This window comes from Verticillium alfalfae, genomic scaffold (genome assembly GCF_000150825.1).
Source record: "Verticillium alfalfae VaMs.102 supercont1.17 genomic scaffold, whole genome shotgun sequence".
NCBI lineage: Eukaryota > Fungi > Ascomycota > Sordariomycetes > Glomerellales > Plectosphaerellaceae > Verticillium > Verticillium alfalfae.
In genome coordinates this window covers 234,470-248,877 of record NW_003315022.1, presented here as the reverse complement: position 1 = coordinate 248,877, position 14,408 = coordinate 234,470, and the positions used below count along the sequence as shown (strand labels likewise).

The window sequence follows — 14,408 nt, the reverse complement described above, 5'->3', positions numbered from 1 at the left end:
GAGACATTTGCGAGGCGTCATCATATTCGGCTCATCAATATCGACTACGGTGCCGAACCGGAGGACTAGAACCTGTGGTGGGCCATTGAATACGAAGAACTCGCCGGAATCTTCTGGAATATGGTAGAGAACCCACCACTCTGCTTGCCAGGCAGCTGGGTGGAGGAGGATGTTCTGTGGCATCAAGACTGTTGGATTGGCAGCGCAGGAGACTTGTTTATGTGGGCCGGGACATTCGTTGAGCCCCAGTAGATAAGATGTAATCGAACCTATCTACACACCTTCTCGCGAATCCGTGTCCTCTCCAGCCTGTAGCCACCCGACGCCTCTAGTCTTCGTCTCGTTGTGGAAGTTGACATCGCAGTGTTATAGTTGGTACATCATGTGCAAGGACATGGCGTCTGCTGTGCTCTTCGGGATTTGCTTACAGGCCGAAAGCTTTGATGCGCTGCTTCACGAACTTCCGGACATGCGTCGCGAACTTAGAACCCACGGGCAAGTCCTTGGCGTACGAAGCTTCATTCGTGATCCTCTTAAATGTGTTGGCCACGAGCCAATGTTCATGAATCTGACCCAAGCTCGTCTTCGTACTCGTCGTCCAAGGTAGGCACATCCACGAGGAATTGCGCATCATCAAGCTCCTCACCGTCGGCGAGGAATGCAAATGCTACAGGGATATTATCCTTCAAACCTTTGCTAACAGGCTTGTCATCGTCGTCAATCCGTAGTACCTTCCATCCTTGACTGAGGTCGTTGACATTGTTCGGTAGACCGTACACTATTCGGACGTCATCCGACGTTGGCACGGGGGTGACATCGGTCAATGTCGGCGAGATTTTGAGACCGTCCGGGAAGCGCTCGCGCAACACCTCGAGCAGAGATTTGTTGATGGCGGAGAAGGACTGCAGGCTGTCGACGAAGAGGAGGATTGTGTGAACGCCGTACTTGAAGCGGATAGAGTAGTCCGTAGCATCTACCTGCGACTGGGCACTTCAGTGTGGAGATCGAGTAGGTAATTGCGCGGATTTCTTACCATTCTTGCGACCTTGACCAAGGGTCTCTCAGACTTGTCGAATGGGTTCAGATAACGGGCAGCTGCGGATGTGAAGGAAGGAACGAAGGTGGGAGTCGTTTGTTGTGGGGCAGGTTCCTCAGATCACGACGCGAGACGGACTGGTACTCACACTTCGCGCAGTAAATGCGAAGTCAGTGATCTCGCGTAACGTGTTCCCGAGAGCTTTCAATCCTCAGGCTGTCGCATCGTCCACCACTTGCCTGCGATGACTGGAGTGTGATATCGAGTTATCCCCCCCCTTTTCATGTCAACACAGTCATGAGATTTTCCTCTACGAAAGGCTCGAGATAGCGCAAAAACGATCTTCGCGAAATCTTCCTCGCGACAGGCGCAAAGACAGCTAAATTGCCCCCCATCATGGCCGTCCACGAACCGTCCATGGCGGAGGCGCTCAACCTTGCCCAGCCCGCCGCTGAGTCCCGATTGTCCATGCCGACACCGATTCGGATTCCCGTCTCTGGCTTCGTCGGCTTCAGCATTGGCTCTACATTGGGTCTGATTCACGGCAGTCGCATCGCCCAGTTACAGTTTCGCGCCGAACACGCCCATAAGATGCCAACCTCCACGACAGGATGGTACCTGTACCACAAGAGCAAAAACTATCACACCATGTTTGGCGGTATGCGCGAGGCCATTCGCATGGGTTCCCGTCTTGGATTCTGGACACTGTTGGCATTTGGCCTGGAGAGCACCGTGGACCGCTATCGTGGAAAGACGGATTTCCTGAGCACTGTGCTCTCTAGTGTGTCCGTAGCTGGTGCTTTCAGTCTGTGGAGTGAGTTGCTGTTATAATACGCTAGTGTTTCGCGACGAGATGGGAGAATCCTAACTAAAACCTTCGCAGACCGCTTCTCGCTACCTACGGCCGCTAGGACAGCCAAGTACGGCCTCCTTTTTGGCCTTGCCTACGGAGGTATGCAAGACGTCGTTGGCTTGGCCCGCGGCAGGCCCGTTAGTTACGTCGAGTTCTTCCGCCGAAAATTCCGGTCGGCCAGCAACTTGGAGGAACAACGCCAGGTGTAGGACGCCATAACAGAGCCTAAAGAATTTACTCCGCCATTGAGCATGGTCGAGTGGTGCAGCGTCAGCCGTTATCAGATGCGTCAACCCCGCGCCGGTACTCGTCACACGACTTGCCGCTTTCGGATCTGGCGCCTAGCAGCCGGACCACAACATCAATGCATCGCCAGGTGAGGTGTCTGGCCCTCGCATCATCGAAAATCGGATAGCGATCCCGACCCATCCACGATGCTTTATCTATCATTGGGGCACTTTTCCGGTCGGGGACGCCCTCCGGTGCCGTCATGTCCGACACGTCTGCCCTGACGGCTGAATCCCCGCCCACGTGACGGTTGATAAGGCGAACCTCCGCACCGGGGGATCGGACTCTCAAGGCCGCAACCAATGGGCGGTATCGACTACGCTTGATTGCCCATTCCGGATATTTGGAGACGGCCTGTTATCACAGTGTCGGATCAGTTCGCGATTGGGGGGGGCGGAGTGCCGCACCCGCCCTGGCAAACCTGACGATAGCTCAGAGGAACGACGGACATAAAGGGCTGGCGCCCAACTTTGTCGCCTGCAGTCCTGGTTGCGCGCGGAGTGTTCAAGAAACGCTGTACATCTCATCATATCTGTAGACAGTTCATTCAGAGTTTGGTGGATGCATAGCCCACGCTCATCCACCAGCCCATCCATCCATCTCGTCGATGACTCGTCGTTGTCTTGACCAACTTTATCACTCGGGTTCCCTCGTCATTGCTTCGCTACCATCACAGTAGCCGCCATGCTCCTCTCTTTTCGCCCAGCGAGGTTGTCCAGATCCAAGTGGACACGGCCAGGAACCAGCGGAAGTATATCTCACTATGCAGCGACGAGAAGAAGCCGTTTAGTCGATTCCCATCATGATGCGTCTCTCATTCACACCTCATCGAAGAACTCGTACCACCCAAAAGTCCACCTCCACCCCGCCGCTCCTCCCGCCAACCCTGTCGCTGTCACCCCAGCGCCCGCTCACAAAGCCCCACTGTCTCTCCTCCCCCTTCACATGATCCTCCGCTCCCTGCTCACGACTACGATATCGTCCTCCCGCTGGCTGCTGCCGCCCTCGCTGGCCATCGCCTCGGCCCTCGCGCACGCGACGCACCCGCTGCTCAGCCCGGACCGCAACCCCCTGCTCCGCGTCCTGGTGAAGCATACGTTCTACGCCCAGTTTTGCGCGGGCGAGTCACCGGCCGAGGTACGCCGCACCGTATCTCGCCTCAAGGGGCTGGGGTTCTCCGGCGTCATCCTGGGCTACGCGCGCGAGGTCGTTATGACGGAGGCGCAAACAAGAGGCCTCAGCGGCGCCAGCGAGACGAGCAGTCGCAGTGACGAGGAGGAAGTGAGGCCCTGGCAGGAGGGGACGGAACAAACGGTGAGGCTCGCCGAGGCGGGCGACTTTGTGGCACTCAAGTAAGCTTTTTCATTTGTCTACATATCTGCGCGAGCCCGCGAGCCCACGAGCCCACCATTCAGCAGCAGCAGCAGCAGCAACGGACTGACCGAGTCAGATTCACCGGTGCCGGCCAGCAAGCCCTCTACGCCCTCGCCGAGAGACTCCCGCCCTCGGCGGCCTTAGCCTCGGCCATGGACAGCATCTGCGCCTGCGCCGCAGCTCGGGGCGTCCGTCTCCTCTTCGACGCCGAGCAGGCCGCCGTTCAGCAGGGCATCGACGACTGGACCTTGACGTACCAGCGCAAGTACAACACTGTGCCTGGGAGGGCTGTCATTTACGGCACGTACCAGGCGTACCTCAAGTCGACGCCAGCGACGCTAACGCGGCACCTGCTGACTGCACAGGAGCAAGGGTTCACATTGGGCGTGAAGCTCGTGCGCGGTGCGTATCTGGGTTCAGACCCGCGACACCTGATCAATGACACAAAGGACGAGACGGACACGGCCTATAATGACATGGCTGAGTGGATGCTACGGCAGCAGTGGGGAGGCCGTCTGAGAGGGGCCAACGGCCCATTTCCTCCAGTAAGTCTCGTCGTTGCGTCGCACAATGTTGATTCGGTGCGGCGGGCGCGGGCCTTGGTCGAAGCGGGCCAGGCGCGAATCGAGGTCGCATTTGGACAGCTACAGGGCATGGCGGACGAAGTGAGCTGCGCGCTGGTGATGGCGGCGAATGACCGTGTCTCAGCAGGCAAAATCTCGGAGCCGAAGAAGGCCTTGGAGACTTATAAGTACTTGGTCTGGGGTTCTACTGGGGAGTGCATGAAATATCTCTTGAGGCGGGCCCACGAGAACCGAGACGCTGTGCAGAGGACGCGAACTGGACGGGACGCCATGTGGGCCGAGATCGCGAGGCGTGCGAGAAGTGCTGTGGGTCTGGAGACGTGACAGAAAACTGAGGATGCAGTTGAGGAAGAGAAAGCGTTGGCTTTGAGTTTGTTAGCAGTGATTCTTCAAGATCTTGATATACTGATGGCGCACCATTCCAAGACGTGCGTCTGGATATCTCCCAGTCTTAATTCTTGCCCTGCTGCTTTCAAAATTCGTCTTTCGCTTACACCCCGCGGAGGGCCATGGCTCCGAGCACCAGGTCATCCATCTGCAGCTTCCTCTCTTGCTCATCCTTAATGGCGTCAAGCCACGGGAGGCCATTGAGCTTGTAGTATTTCTTCACTTTTGTCCAATCTGTCGATACTGCAAGCTCATCGTCGGAGAATCCCGCAGGTGTGCCGTGCACATTCTCAGCCAAGTGCTTCTCGATGTCATCGCGAGACACAGGCGTCGCGGCACTATCACTCGGATAGGTGATCTTAACGACGACAAGATCCTTGGTCGCAGGGCTGATTCCAAAGCGACGATAGGCATCTGCAATCTGTGCCAGGTCAGTCTGGGATAAACCAGGGGGGGTTTGTGCTATGCGTGCGTACGTTATTCGAGGGACTCAGTGATGTAACAAGCTCGGAATGCACGTTCGGCGTCCTAAGGTTGTCACTCAGCTTGGCCGCCAGCGCCCTGAATGCAGCGGCCAGAATCTGGTTGCGCGACGCGACGACGGACGCGTCGACGAACGCATACTCGAATGCGGCGTTGCGCGCCAGGAGTTGGGAGTGCAGGAAGCCCGCGTTCTGGACTCCACGAAAGAGAGCGACATGAACCCGGTGGTCCGAAGGGACGAGGTCGAGGGCGATTGTGTCGAGCATGGTGCTTTCTCCGATTGATTCGCCGAACAGGCTAATCAAGGTTCTTCAGGGTGTCCCCAAACTATCGAGGCACGAAACACCGGGCTGTTGTGGGAGTCGAGAAGCGCGGATCACCCTTGTGTGGTCAAGAGCCGTGGACAGAGATCAAGGAAAAGCTTCTGATGGAGGGGTAAATGCTACTAGGTACGCTAGAGGGGCAGGTGGGGGCTAGAATTGGGTTGCCTGGTCTTGCTGGTGTATCAAAGCCGGTATCTCACTGGACCTTCAGATGACTAAGGCAAGTCGACGCTGGCATGTCGCTTCCAGACACCCTGATGCCCAAATCTGCAACTCCACCCATATGAAGTTGTCTTATCGAGACCGACCATACATGTACGAGCACCCTGTGCATTGCTGGGAGCAATGCAAGACGTGAAGCAGGGGTGTCCGCCCGTTTAGCCGCCTGTTCGACCTGCCCATCCTGGATATTGGTCGCCCATGGGTGCTGTGCTTGTTTTTGCCTGCCTTATTATGGTCGGCAGATATCTAGCTGCTGACCGATCTTGCCAGTACAGCTCGTGGCCTTGAGGTCCGTCAATGCCTGATCCAGGACGAAACTTTCTATACGTTGCAAAAGTCTAACAACGAAATTGAGGCACTTGCTCATCGTGCAATTGGAGCATATATATATAGAACGTGTGCAATCTCTTGGATGGAAAACACGTTGTGGACAGGACGAATGATGGGCATCTTATTCAAGATGAGCAGACACATCTTTTGCAGCCGCTAGAGGCAATAGCTTGTGGCCAGACGCTAAAAATAAAGAGTCGAAAGGCTTGTTTGAACGTGGGTTCCAGCATGGCACGAACCCTTGGTGAGGCGTGTGCATCTAAAAGTCAAAAACCAGAAGCCTCAAACCATAAAAAGGGTTGACAGCAGGCGCTGGGCCTGAGTCATGTCGCGGGACATCGGAGCTGAGGTTCTTGACTCGGGTCATCAGACGAACTACTTGGTCGCCGTCTGGGCCCCTATTTGTGCCTTGTGCTTTGTGCTGGTCCGATGACATGTGATGAATGGGCGGCGATAGCGCGACGACACACCCACCTTTACGAAGCCATCCATCGGGCACACTCGCTAGCTACAAAGACGATGAAGGGGAAAGGGATGAAAAAGAGGGAAAAAAAGGGGGTAAAAAAAAAAAACCTTGCATCCCACGATCGGTCAACTTTGGCTTCACATTCCAGGCTGGGAAGGATGGGGCGAATTTGAAGCGGGTGGGTTCTGGGCACACCAGCAAGCACCAGGACGAAACCGGAACTTGGACTCCATCCCTTCGGAATGGTTAGGAAGATGGCCGTCTGCGGCTGTGACATCAAGCCTCTTCCTCGACCATGAGTCCGGGCAGAAGAAGGCTATTCGTGGCAGTCGGGTGACCAATGATGCAACGTCGTATGAGGTCCACGATGGTCGTCATGGAGAGGTATCTGAAGAGACAGTTCTGGACCTCGAACGGCTATGCTATCCCATCAAGGATTCTTCAAGTATTAGAAAGGTGACGACGACAATGACAAGGGGCGACGGGGGCCTGGGACGCAAGGGGCATGTTTTAGAAAAGAAAAAGGGGGGTTATGGTATTAGTGATGGTGACGGTGACGGTGATGACGGGGACAAGAGGCAAGGGCTCTGACCTTTGGGTTGCCAACGTCAGCCTTGCCTCAGCCCCTCAGGCAGAACCTACCTACCTACGTACCGCAGGTGAGGCAAGTTAGGTACCTACCTTGGATACCCAGGTGCCAAAGGTACCTACCTACAGGGAGGTGCAGCTTCTAGTACAGAAGCAGACGGGGGCAAGGACGCAGAAGCATGGCTTCGGCGCACGCGCTGGTCCGGCGCTGATAGTGGGGGCTAACGGAGACGGTACTGCCACTAGCATGCCTAGCGTGAGTCCCCGGATTGGCGCCTTGCCTTATGCGAAATCTCCTGCAGCAAACCGCGACGACCGGTCCTGGCGCGGTGCACGCTGGGGTCCCCCCTTAAGCTCACAGGATTCAGCGGCAGTGACAGCGATGGCAGCAGTGGCGGGTTGGGCAATTGGCAGGTCGAACTTGCCGTCGGCTGAGCAAGCCCCGTCGTCGCTTCCCCGATGCGCGGGGACCAGCATCGACTTGCAGGAATCGGAAACGGGCGCTGTGCTGCTGGGGCGAGGAGGGACCGACCTAGTCCTGGTAGACAGACCTAGACCTGGACCTGCCTAAACCCCGATCAGTCTTGAGTCTGAGCCTGAGCCGGAGCCAGCGCCTGAGCTTGCCTGCCTGCCTGCCCTGCCTTGCCTGCCTGCACTTGAGCCTGAGCTTGAGCCTGATCCTGATCCTGTTCATTGAGCCTCGAGCGAGCCTCGAAGCCTCGAGTATTCGTATGCTAGCTGCCCCCAATTACCGTCGGTATCGGCTTTCCTCCATTTCCTCCTTCGGTTTTACCGTCGTCACTTTGTGAGATATTTCCCCTTAAATCCTCCATGGTCGTCCAAACGAGACAGCCCGTCACCCGCGACGACAAACTTGCGCCCAGTCACCTGTCTTTCCTCCCCCGAGCCCGACGACCGTCACCAGCCGCCCGCTCTGGCTTACCCGCCCGTCCTGTCACTCGCCCTCGCAACGCAGCGCAACGCCTCGACGCGACAGAGCGGCGGTTCTTTGGAGGAGAGGCGCCATCCCTGTACCTGACGCACCGCGACGCACATCAGCTGTTAGATCCAACCAGCATCAACGCAACTCGGACCCAAGGCGCAAACACTTGCCCACGCCACCGCGCAGGCGCAGGCGCTTTTGCAGGGTGGTAATAACGTCACCCCGCGCGGCAAACCCCCTTCCCCACGGCAAACCCCGCGACGCCAGCAGCTTTCCAACCCCAAAGTCCTCTTGGCAACCGACTGCGCTGCTTCGACGGCCACGACCACACCACGGGCGCCCCTGACGATGCCTACTGGCCGTCCAGTGAAGCGTCCCGCCGACGCCTTTGCTGGCGATGTCACAAACGTTGTCCTACGGTCGGGCATCGTCCCATCCAATGCTGCTGATCCCATCGTCCCATCCACAACGCATGACGCCACCGACCAAGCCGCAACCTCGCAGGGCAAGGTCAAGCTTCCTCGGGTCGAGAACCGACAGACGCAAGAAGACTTCTCCGCCCAGGTCAAGAACCGCTTAAACTCGTTCACCAGGACCGGCCAGGCTTGCGATCGCTGCAAGGTCCGCAAGATCAAATGCGACGCCCTCCCCGAAGGATGCTCCCACTGCCTCCAGCAAAGCATCGACTGCTACGTCACCGACCGGGTGTCGGGGCGCACCGAGCGCCGGGGCTATTTGCAGGATCTGGAGCGTGAGAAGAAAGACATGGCAGCTCACATCAAAAACCTCGAGTCTTTGTTGGCCGACAATGGCATCCAAGTTCAACCTTGGACTTGGTCCAAATACCCAACCATGAACGGCCCGCCTGGCGTGACGCTCAATCACATGGGCCAGGCTGTCGAGACGGACGAGGTCAGGGGGCAATGGACTCAGATAAGGTCTGTATGGGTCAAGAACTACAAGGCCGAACCGGCCGTCGTCACCACGAGGCCGAAGAATTCGGCACGCTCAGCTCTCGAGTCTCGGCCGGCCGACATCCACATCGGTGTCGGCCCTGACATTGCACCCATGAATGCCATCAAGGGGACCAAACTCACTATACTGGGAACAACAATTGACTTGACGTCGTTCAGCGCACCCGATATGGACGAACCAGGTCCCGACGTAAGAGTCGCGCAACCCCTTTACAACAAGTCCATCCAGGCCTACCTGCAGTCAGCGATGAACATCAATCCCCCGCCGCATGTGAAGTTGCCTTCACGCGCGGAAGCTTTCGAACTCTCTCAGTGGTACTTTGTTTTTGTCTTTCCGTTCCTCCCTGTCTTACACAAACCGACGTATCTGGAAATGCTCGCCAAAATATACGACGACCCGAGTTTCCAGCCGACGGTGGCAGAACTGGTCATGGTACACATGGTCGTCGCTTCAATTTACTATCAGCAATCTCTTCGCGCACCTCCAGGAGCCGTGGACTACAATGAGCTGTCCAATCGCCACTACCACTTCGCGCTGGGAAAGTTTTTCGACCTGGCGTCGTCACAGACCATATCTGCCGTCCAAGCCATGGCCATGATTGCTGCTCATGGCCGCAGCTTCCCCAAACCAGGATGCGGTTTTGTTGTAGCCCACTATGCGTTTCTGCGGGCTGTTGACATGAACCTTCACCGGGCTGTCAAGCAGGACGGAGAGACGACAAACCTAGACCTGGAGATTCGCAAGCGGACATGGTGGACGATTCTTGCTGTGTGTGTCACCCTAGCCGGACGCCTAGGGCGACCCATGCCAATCACCGTCGACGAGTACGACATTGAGTTTCCTGAGCCTGTAGCGGATGAGCTGCTCACCCCGGATGGACTGCTTGCTAGCTCTAGCACATCGCAGTGCGAATTTCACCCCGGACTCGCCGGGTTCCGCATCATTCCTCTGCTGATCGAGATGTACACCAATGTTTACAGCGTCAAGCGCGATCCTACCATCTATGTCGATGTTGTCGACAGCCTCGAGGAGAAGCTTCGTATGTGGAAAGAAGACCACCCACCCTCGCTGCGACCAGACCTTCCCACAAATGATCCCCAAGATGGCCAGCAGCACATGTATCAGCTCTATGTTGAGATGATGGAGCTCGAGCTCCGCCTTGCGCTTCGCAGCCCCTCGGTGGCTATGACGACTGACCGCAAGATTTTGGCCGAGAATTCGCACATATGCGAGGAGACAGCTTCCCGCATGCTAGAGCATGCCAAGGCCCTTCACAAACTCAAGTGTCTCGATGTGACGTGGTACCAGATTGCCATTTTCGCAGCAGCCATGTTCACAACGCTCGTGGCGCACTGGGAAAGGCGCTTTGACCCGAACGAGCAGAGCTCGACACTGCGGCGCGACATGACAGATTGGTTAAGCATCATTCACTCCATTGCTGTTGCTCTTGGTATGTCTCCGCTCTCAGTTCATTGAGATGTGATGCTAATATACCAGGTTCGGGTGAGCACATCTACAAACAACTCAGTGCAAAGGTCGACTCGACTTTGCGCTGGATTGAGCACGACCGGCAGCAGCAGCGACAGCAACAGCAGCAGCAGCAGCAGCATCGACAAAGACAACAGCAGGAGGAGGCGACTGCGCATCTCCAATCTCAACTGGCTGCAATGCCAGAAATCAAACAGGAAATTGTAGAGGGTTCTTTCCCGGCGTCATCCGGCCCTCAGTCAGTGCTGCCCACACAGACTGTGCCGTCCATGGCGAAGGCCTACTACGATGACCCGAACCACAACGGCGGCACAGCATATTCCCAGCTTGCGTATACGGAACCGACAACCCAAGCAGGAATGTTGTCGTCGTACGACAGCAGCTACCTGTATCCCGCCTCTACACAAGAAAGTGCTACTCCCATCCTGAACAGTGGCATATCCACGGCGAATCACGATCCTCTGGTGGCTTTCGCATCGCAGGCGACGCAACAAGTGATCCAGCCTGAGTCCCCGGCCGTGGACCAGTACCTTTGGCGTCACGTAACAGCGCCCACTGCGCAAGGCACCAACTGGGGCGACTGGGCAGCAGCCATGTCTGCCAGCCAGGAGCGATACGGCGCGAACGCGCTCCTCAACATGGGAACCGTACCCCGCGAGACGCATGTGCCAGCCGACATGGTCAGCATGAACGCTGCGTCAGCAGGACAGTGGCCGACGCTTCTATGGAACGACAACCAGTCAGAGCATTGACGCAAGCGTGTGAATTTAAGGGCAATGACTGGAAGACCTTGCTTGATTCACGATCATCATTGAGTTTGGTACGGAGTTTACGAAAAAGGCGAGATAGAGACACTGGCGTTTGGCATCTGTTCCTGCAGTCACTTGTCTGGGGTCGCAGGCATGACACGGCGTCGGCGATGGGGACGGCGTTCAACGGAGACGGGCGGCTTCCGCGGTTGGGCTATGTAATATGACATTTCGGCTGGCGGGGTAATGTGGAGGAGCCTAAGATACCCGACGAATTGATTGACTTGACGATGAGTGCCTTTGATGCAAGCATCATAGACCCTGCCTGTGTGCTTGTCTGCTGGCGTGCCATGGCTAGAGAGGGGAAGGGGTTGCGTTGTGGCCAGGGTACCAGCACTTGCAATGTCAGCGGCTTGTCCGGTAATGCATCTTCTCGGGCCTCCCGGCGCAGGACAAATACCAAAGACCGAGTTATAGGGTCTGTACTAAATCTAGGCAGAATTGAGGGCGCGCATGGAAGTCGAAGGTAGGGTGCGGGTACGTTAATTGAACTTTATTATACAATCGCGAGTCGTGACCCTTGCTCTTGAAAAGAGCCCCGTCCTGGCTTGACCCCTCAGCGCGACGTTGCGGCCGGGCCGGCACGGACGGCTTCATCTCGCGGCAAAGAATAATAAGAGCATATATATCGTGAAGCCGAGGACCTGAGGGCATTGGTTTCTGATCAGCGTCCCATCACAACTTTTCCTTCACGATCCGCATCCTTCGTTTCAAAAGTTTCCGGCACCGGCACAGACTTGTTGTCACCAGCGCTGACAGCACTACAAGATGATTTTCTCTTCGCTCATTGCTTCCGTGGCCGTGCTCGGCAGTGGCGTCAACAGCTTTGCCATCCGGCAGAACTCGCCTGCTTGGACAACGCTGCCGCCAACGCCGGAGCTGCCAGCGCCCATCAGCACGACGACGACGCTGATCAACGGCGTCCAGCTCTGGATGCAAAAGTACAACGAGAAGGCCAACGCGATCCCCATTGTGATGGACCACGGCGGTCTGGGCTACTCGGCATACTTTGGGTCCGTCATCTCGCGGCTCGTCGCCGACGGCTACTACGTCATCGCCGTCGACCGCCGCGGCCACGGCCGCTCGACGTTCAACGCCGGCGACGTCTTCACCTTTGACCAGATGGCCGTCGACATCCACGACCAGCTCGCGCACGCCGGCGTCCCGCAGTACGACGTCGTCGGCTGGTCGGACGGCGCCATGACGACGCTCGCGGCGCTCATCAACCCCGTGACGGCGGCGCCCATCCGCAAGGCGTTTCGTCTTCGGGGGCGCCCCCAACCCCGAGGGCACCAACGCCACGTTCAGCGACACGGCCATCTTTGCCGAGTTTGTGGCGCGCTGCCGCACCGAGTACGCGACGCTGCAGCCCGGTGCCGACTTTACGGCCTTTGCCACAAAGGTCGGCACCATGGAGGCCACGCTGCCGCAGTTCACCGACAAGCAGCTCGGCACCATTGACGGACGCCGCGTCATCATCGTCGGCGCCGAGCACGAGGAGGCCATCAACCTCGACACGCCGGCCCAGCTGCACAAGGCCATCAAGGGCAGCAAGCTGCAGATCCTCAAGGGCGTCAGCCACTTTGCGCCCATGCAGGACCCTGTGCAGTTCACCAAGGCTGTTGAGGACTTCCTTTGCAAGGCGTAGATGGGCGAGGCAGTCGTAGGGGGGATGATTAGGATGCGTTGCATGCATATGGGACTGGAGCGTCATTGATAGATCTAGATTCCTTTGCATAGAAAAGTCGCCTGCGAAGCATATTGGCGAGGGTATGATGACCATATTTTTCTCTCGACCGCACCTTCTCTCGGCTTTGTCATTCAGTTGACGTGGGGAAAGTGACATGCAGCTCAAGCGCAGCTTCCACATCGGAACTGCTTGAGGTAAGAGTATTGCTGCCTTGCGGCAAGAATATTGCTGTCCTGCGGCAAGAGTGCCCCGTACCACGATGCCGGTTCTTCTGATACCTATATCTTCTGGCGAGCCTTTTCACAATCAACAGCAACTTACAAACCGTAACACTAGTATGATTGACGTCGAACAGCATCCACGCCGCTTCCTTAAACAGATCATCAGCTTTGAACACCATAGTGAATACCATACGTTCTCACCCTCTCGATATGGCGACCGACACGTTTCACCTGTTCCGTCGTCTCCCCATTGAACTCCGAAAGACCATCTAGGAGTTTGCCATTCGGCCTTTGAATCGAAACTTGGCTCACTTCTTCACCCTCTCGGACGAACTGGATAAAAAGGAACCGGAATTTCATGGCTGCGAATTCAACGAGGACCAAAATGTTTGCCTCTTCGCCCCAATGAAGCGAGATCAAGATAACGCCACCGGCATGCACCGTGTCAAGCTCTCTTGGCTCAACGACAACGACTCGTTCTACATGCACGACAGTGGCGTCCTGACGGCAAGTCGAGAGTCGCGCCAAACCATGATCAGGTATCTCCGACGAGTTCGCGCGAAGCCAAGATACGCACCCGGCAGCATCCTATTCTTCACTTTCCGAGAGCCGTCGTCGTCTGGCGAGACCTCTCCTCTTCGCCAGTCTTTTATCGAATTCGACGCCAACGACCTCATAGTTCTCCGGTCACAATACCACCTTCCGCATGGGACCTGGTACAACGCCGTTCAGTACCTGGTGGATGCAAGGCCTTACATCGGCCAGGGGTCAACCATTGGTATTGCCATGGATCCCGACAACTACCCTACCTTTTACAACAGCTCCGACGGCGCCCCTTTCATGGGTGTTGCCCATCTCTTGTCCGAAATCATTGACGAGTGTCGCGAAGCCTTCGACGAGGTCGACGCCTCGCTCACGATTGCGGTGATTGACAGCCGCCTCGAGATCGAGCTGTAGGACGAGGACCTAGAGGATCGGTGTGTGGAGTCACGCGACAAGAACATCATGTTGCTCGATTTGCTCGGATTTCCCAGTGATGTCGCGCCCCCGTGGGATTTCTGCGACCCAGACATGCTGTACGTCTTCGATGCCTACGCGCATACGATGCGCTACTTGATGGATTTAATCGAGGTGGATGAGATGGATCACTGTGAAGTGATGCTGATGGGCACCATACGAAACACACTGTAGCCTGGTCGTTCACCATCCATAGAGCACCGGCTGCCGGAGCGCCGGCTAATACCGTATTGACCGCCCGCGGGTGGTGCATGTTATCATCCCGCTATAGCCCACGGCTAAATACGCGCAGTCCACCTCCACATGCAACCTTTCCCCCGCATTGCGACTT

At 56.7% G+C, this 14,408-nt stretch overlaps 7 protein-coding genes across 7 annotated transcripts; 5 read left to right on the top strand and 2 right to left on the bottom strand.

Annotated features, from left to right (window-relative positions):
* Window positions 1-373: 373 nt before the first annotated feature.
* Window positions 374-1,144, bottom strand: VDBG_09927 (conserved hypothetical protein; the record flags this gene model as incomplete). Its single annotated transcript, XM_002999841.1, has 2 exons — window positions 374-983; window positions 1,034-1,144. 2 exons carry the CDS (start codon window positions 1,034-1,036, stop codon window positions 561-563), a joined length of 426 nt encoding a protein of 141 aa, XP_002999887.1.
* Window positions 1,145-1,432: 288 nt separating this feature from the next.
* Window positions 1,433-2,098, top strand: VDBG_09926 (conserved hypothetical protein; the record flags this gene model as incomplete). Its single annotated transcript, XM_002999840.1, has 2 exons — window positions 1,433-1,850; window positions 1,920-2,098. 2 exons carry the CDS (start codon window positions 1,433-1,435, stop codon window positions 2,096-2,098), a joined length of 597 nt encoding a protein of 198 aa, XP_002999886.1.
* A 763-nt stretch (window positions 2,099-2,861) lies between these two features.
* VDBG_09925 (proline oxidase) lies at window positions 2,862-4,459 on the top strand (the record flags this gene model as incomplete). Its single annotated transcript, XM_002999839.1, has 2 exons — window positions 2,862-3,458; window positions 3,605-4,459. The coding sequence occupies 2 exons, from the start codon at window positions 2,862-2,864 to the stop codon at window positions 4,457-4,459; spliced, it is 1,452 nt and encodes a 483-aa protein (XP_002999885.1).
* Window positions 4,460-4,625: 166 nt separating this feature from the next.
* VDBG_09924 (CGI121) lies at window positions 4,626-5,271 on the bottom strand (the record flags this gene model as incomplete). Its single annotated transcript, XM_002999838.1, has 2 exons — window positions 4,626-4,943; window positions 4,999-5,271. The coding sequence occupies 2 exons, from the start codon at window positions 5,269-5,271 to the stop codon at window positions 4,626-4,628; spliced, it is 591 nt and encodes a 196-aa protein (XP_002999884.1).
* A 1,910-nt stretch (window positions 5,272-7,181) lies between these two features.
* VDBG_09923 (conserved hypothetical protein) lies at window positions 7,182-11,092 on the top strand (the record flags this gene model as incomplete). The annotated part of the gene is made up of 3 exons (XM_002999837.1): window positions 7,182-7,475; window positions 8,001-10,267; window positions 10,381-11,092. The coding sequence occupies 3 exons, from the start codon at window positions 7,182-7,184 to the stop codon at window positions 11,090-11,092; spliced, it is 3,273 nt and encodes a 1,090-aa protein (XP_002999883.1).
* Window positions 11,093-11,917: 825 nt separating this feature from the next.
* VDBG_09922 (alpha/beta hydrolase) lies at window positions 11,918-12,797 on the top strand (the record flags this gene model as incomplete). The annotated part of the gene is made up of 2 exons (XM_002999836.1): window positions 11,918-12,502; window positions 12,552-12,797. 2 exons carry the CDS (start codon window positions 11,918-11,920, stop codon window positions 12,795-12,797), a joined length of 831 nt encoding a protein of 276 aa, XP_002999882.1.
* Window positions 12,798-13,465: 668 nt separating this feature from the next.
* VDBG_09921 (predicted protein) lies at window positions 13,466-14,017 on the top strand (the record flags this gene model as incomplete). The annotated part of the gene is made up of 1 exon (XM_002999835.1): window positions 13,466-14,017. The coding sequence occupies one exon, from the start codon at window positions 13,466-13,468 to the stop codon at window positions 14,015-14,017; it is 552 nt and encodes a 183-aa protein (XP_002999881.1).
* Window positions 14,018-14,408: the final 391 nt, after the last annotated feature.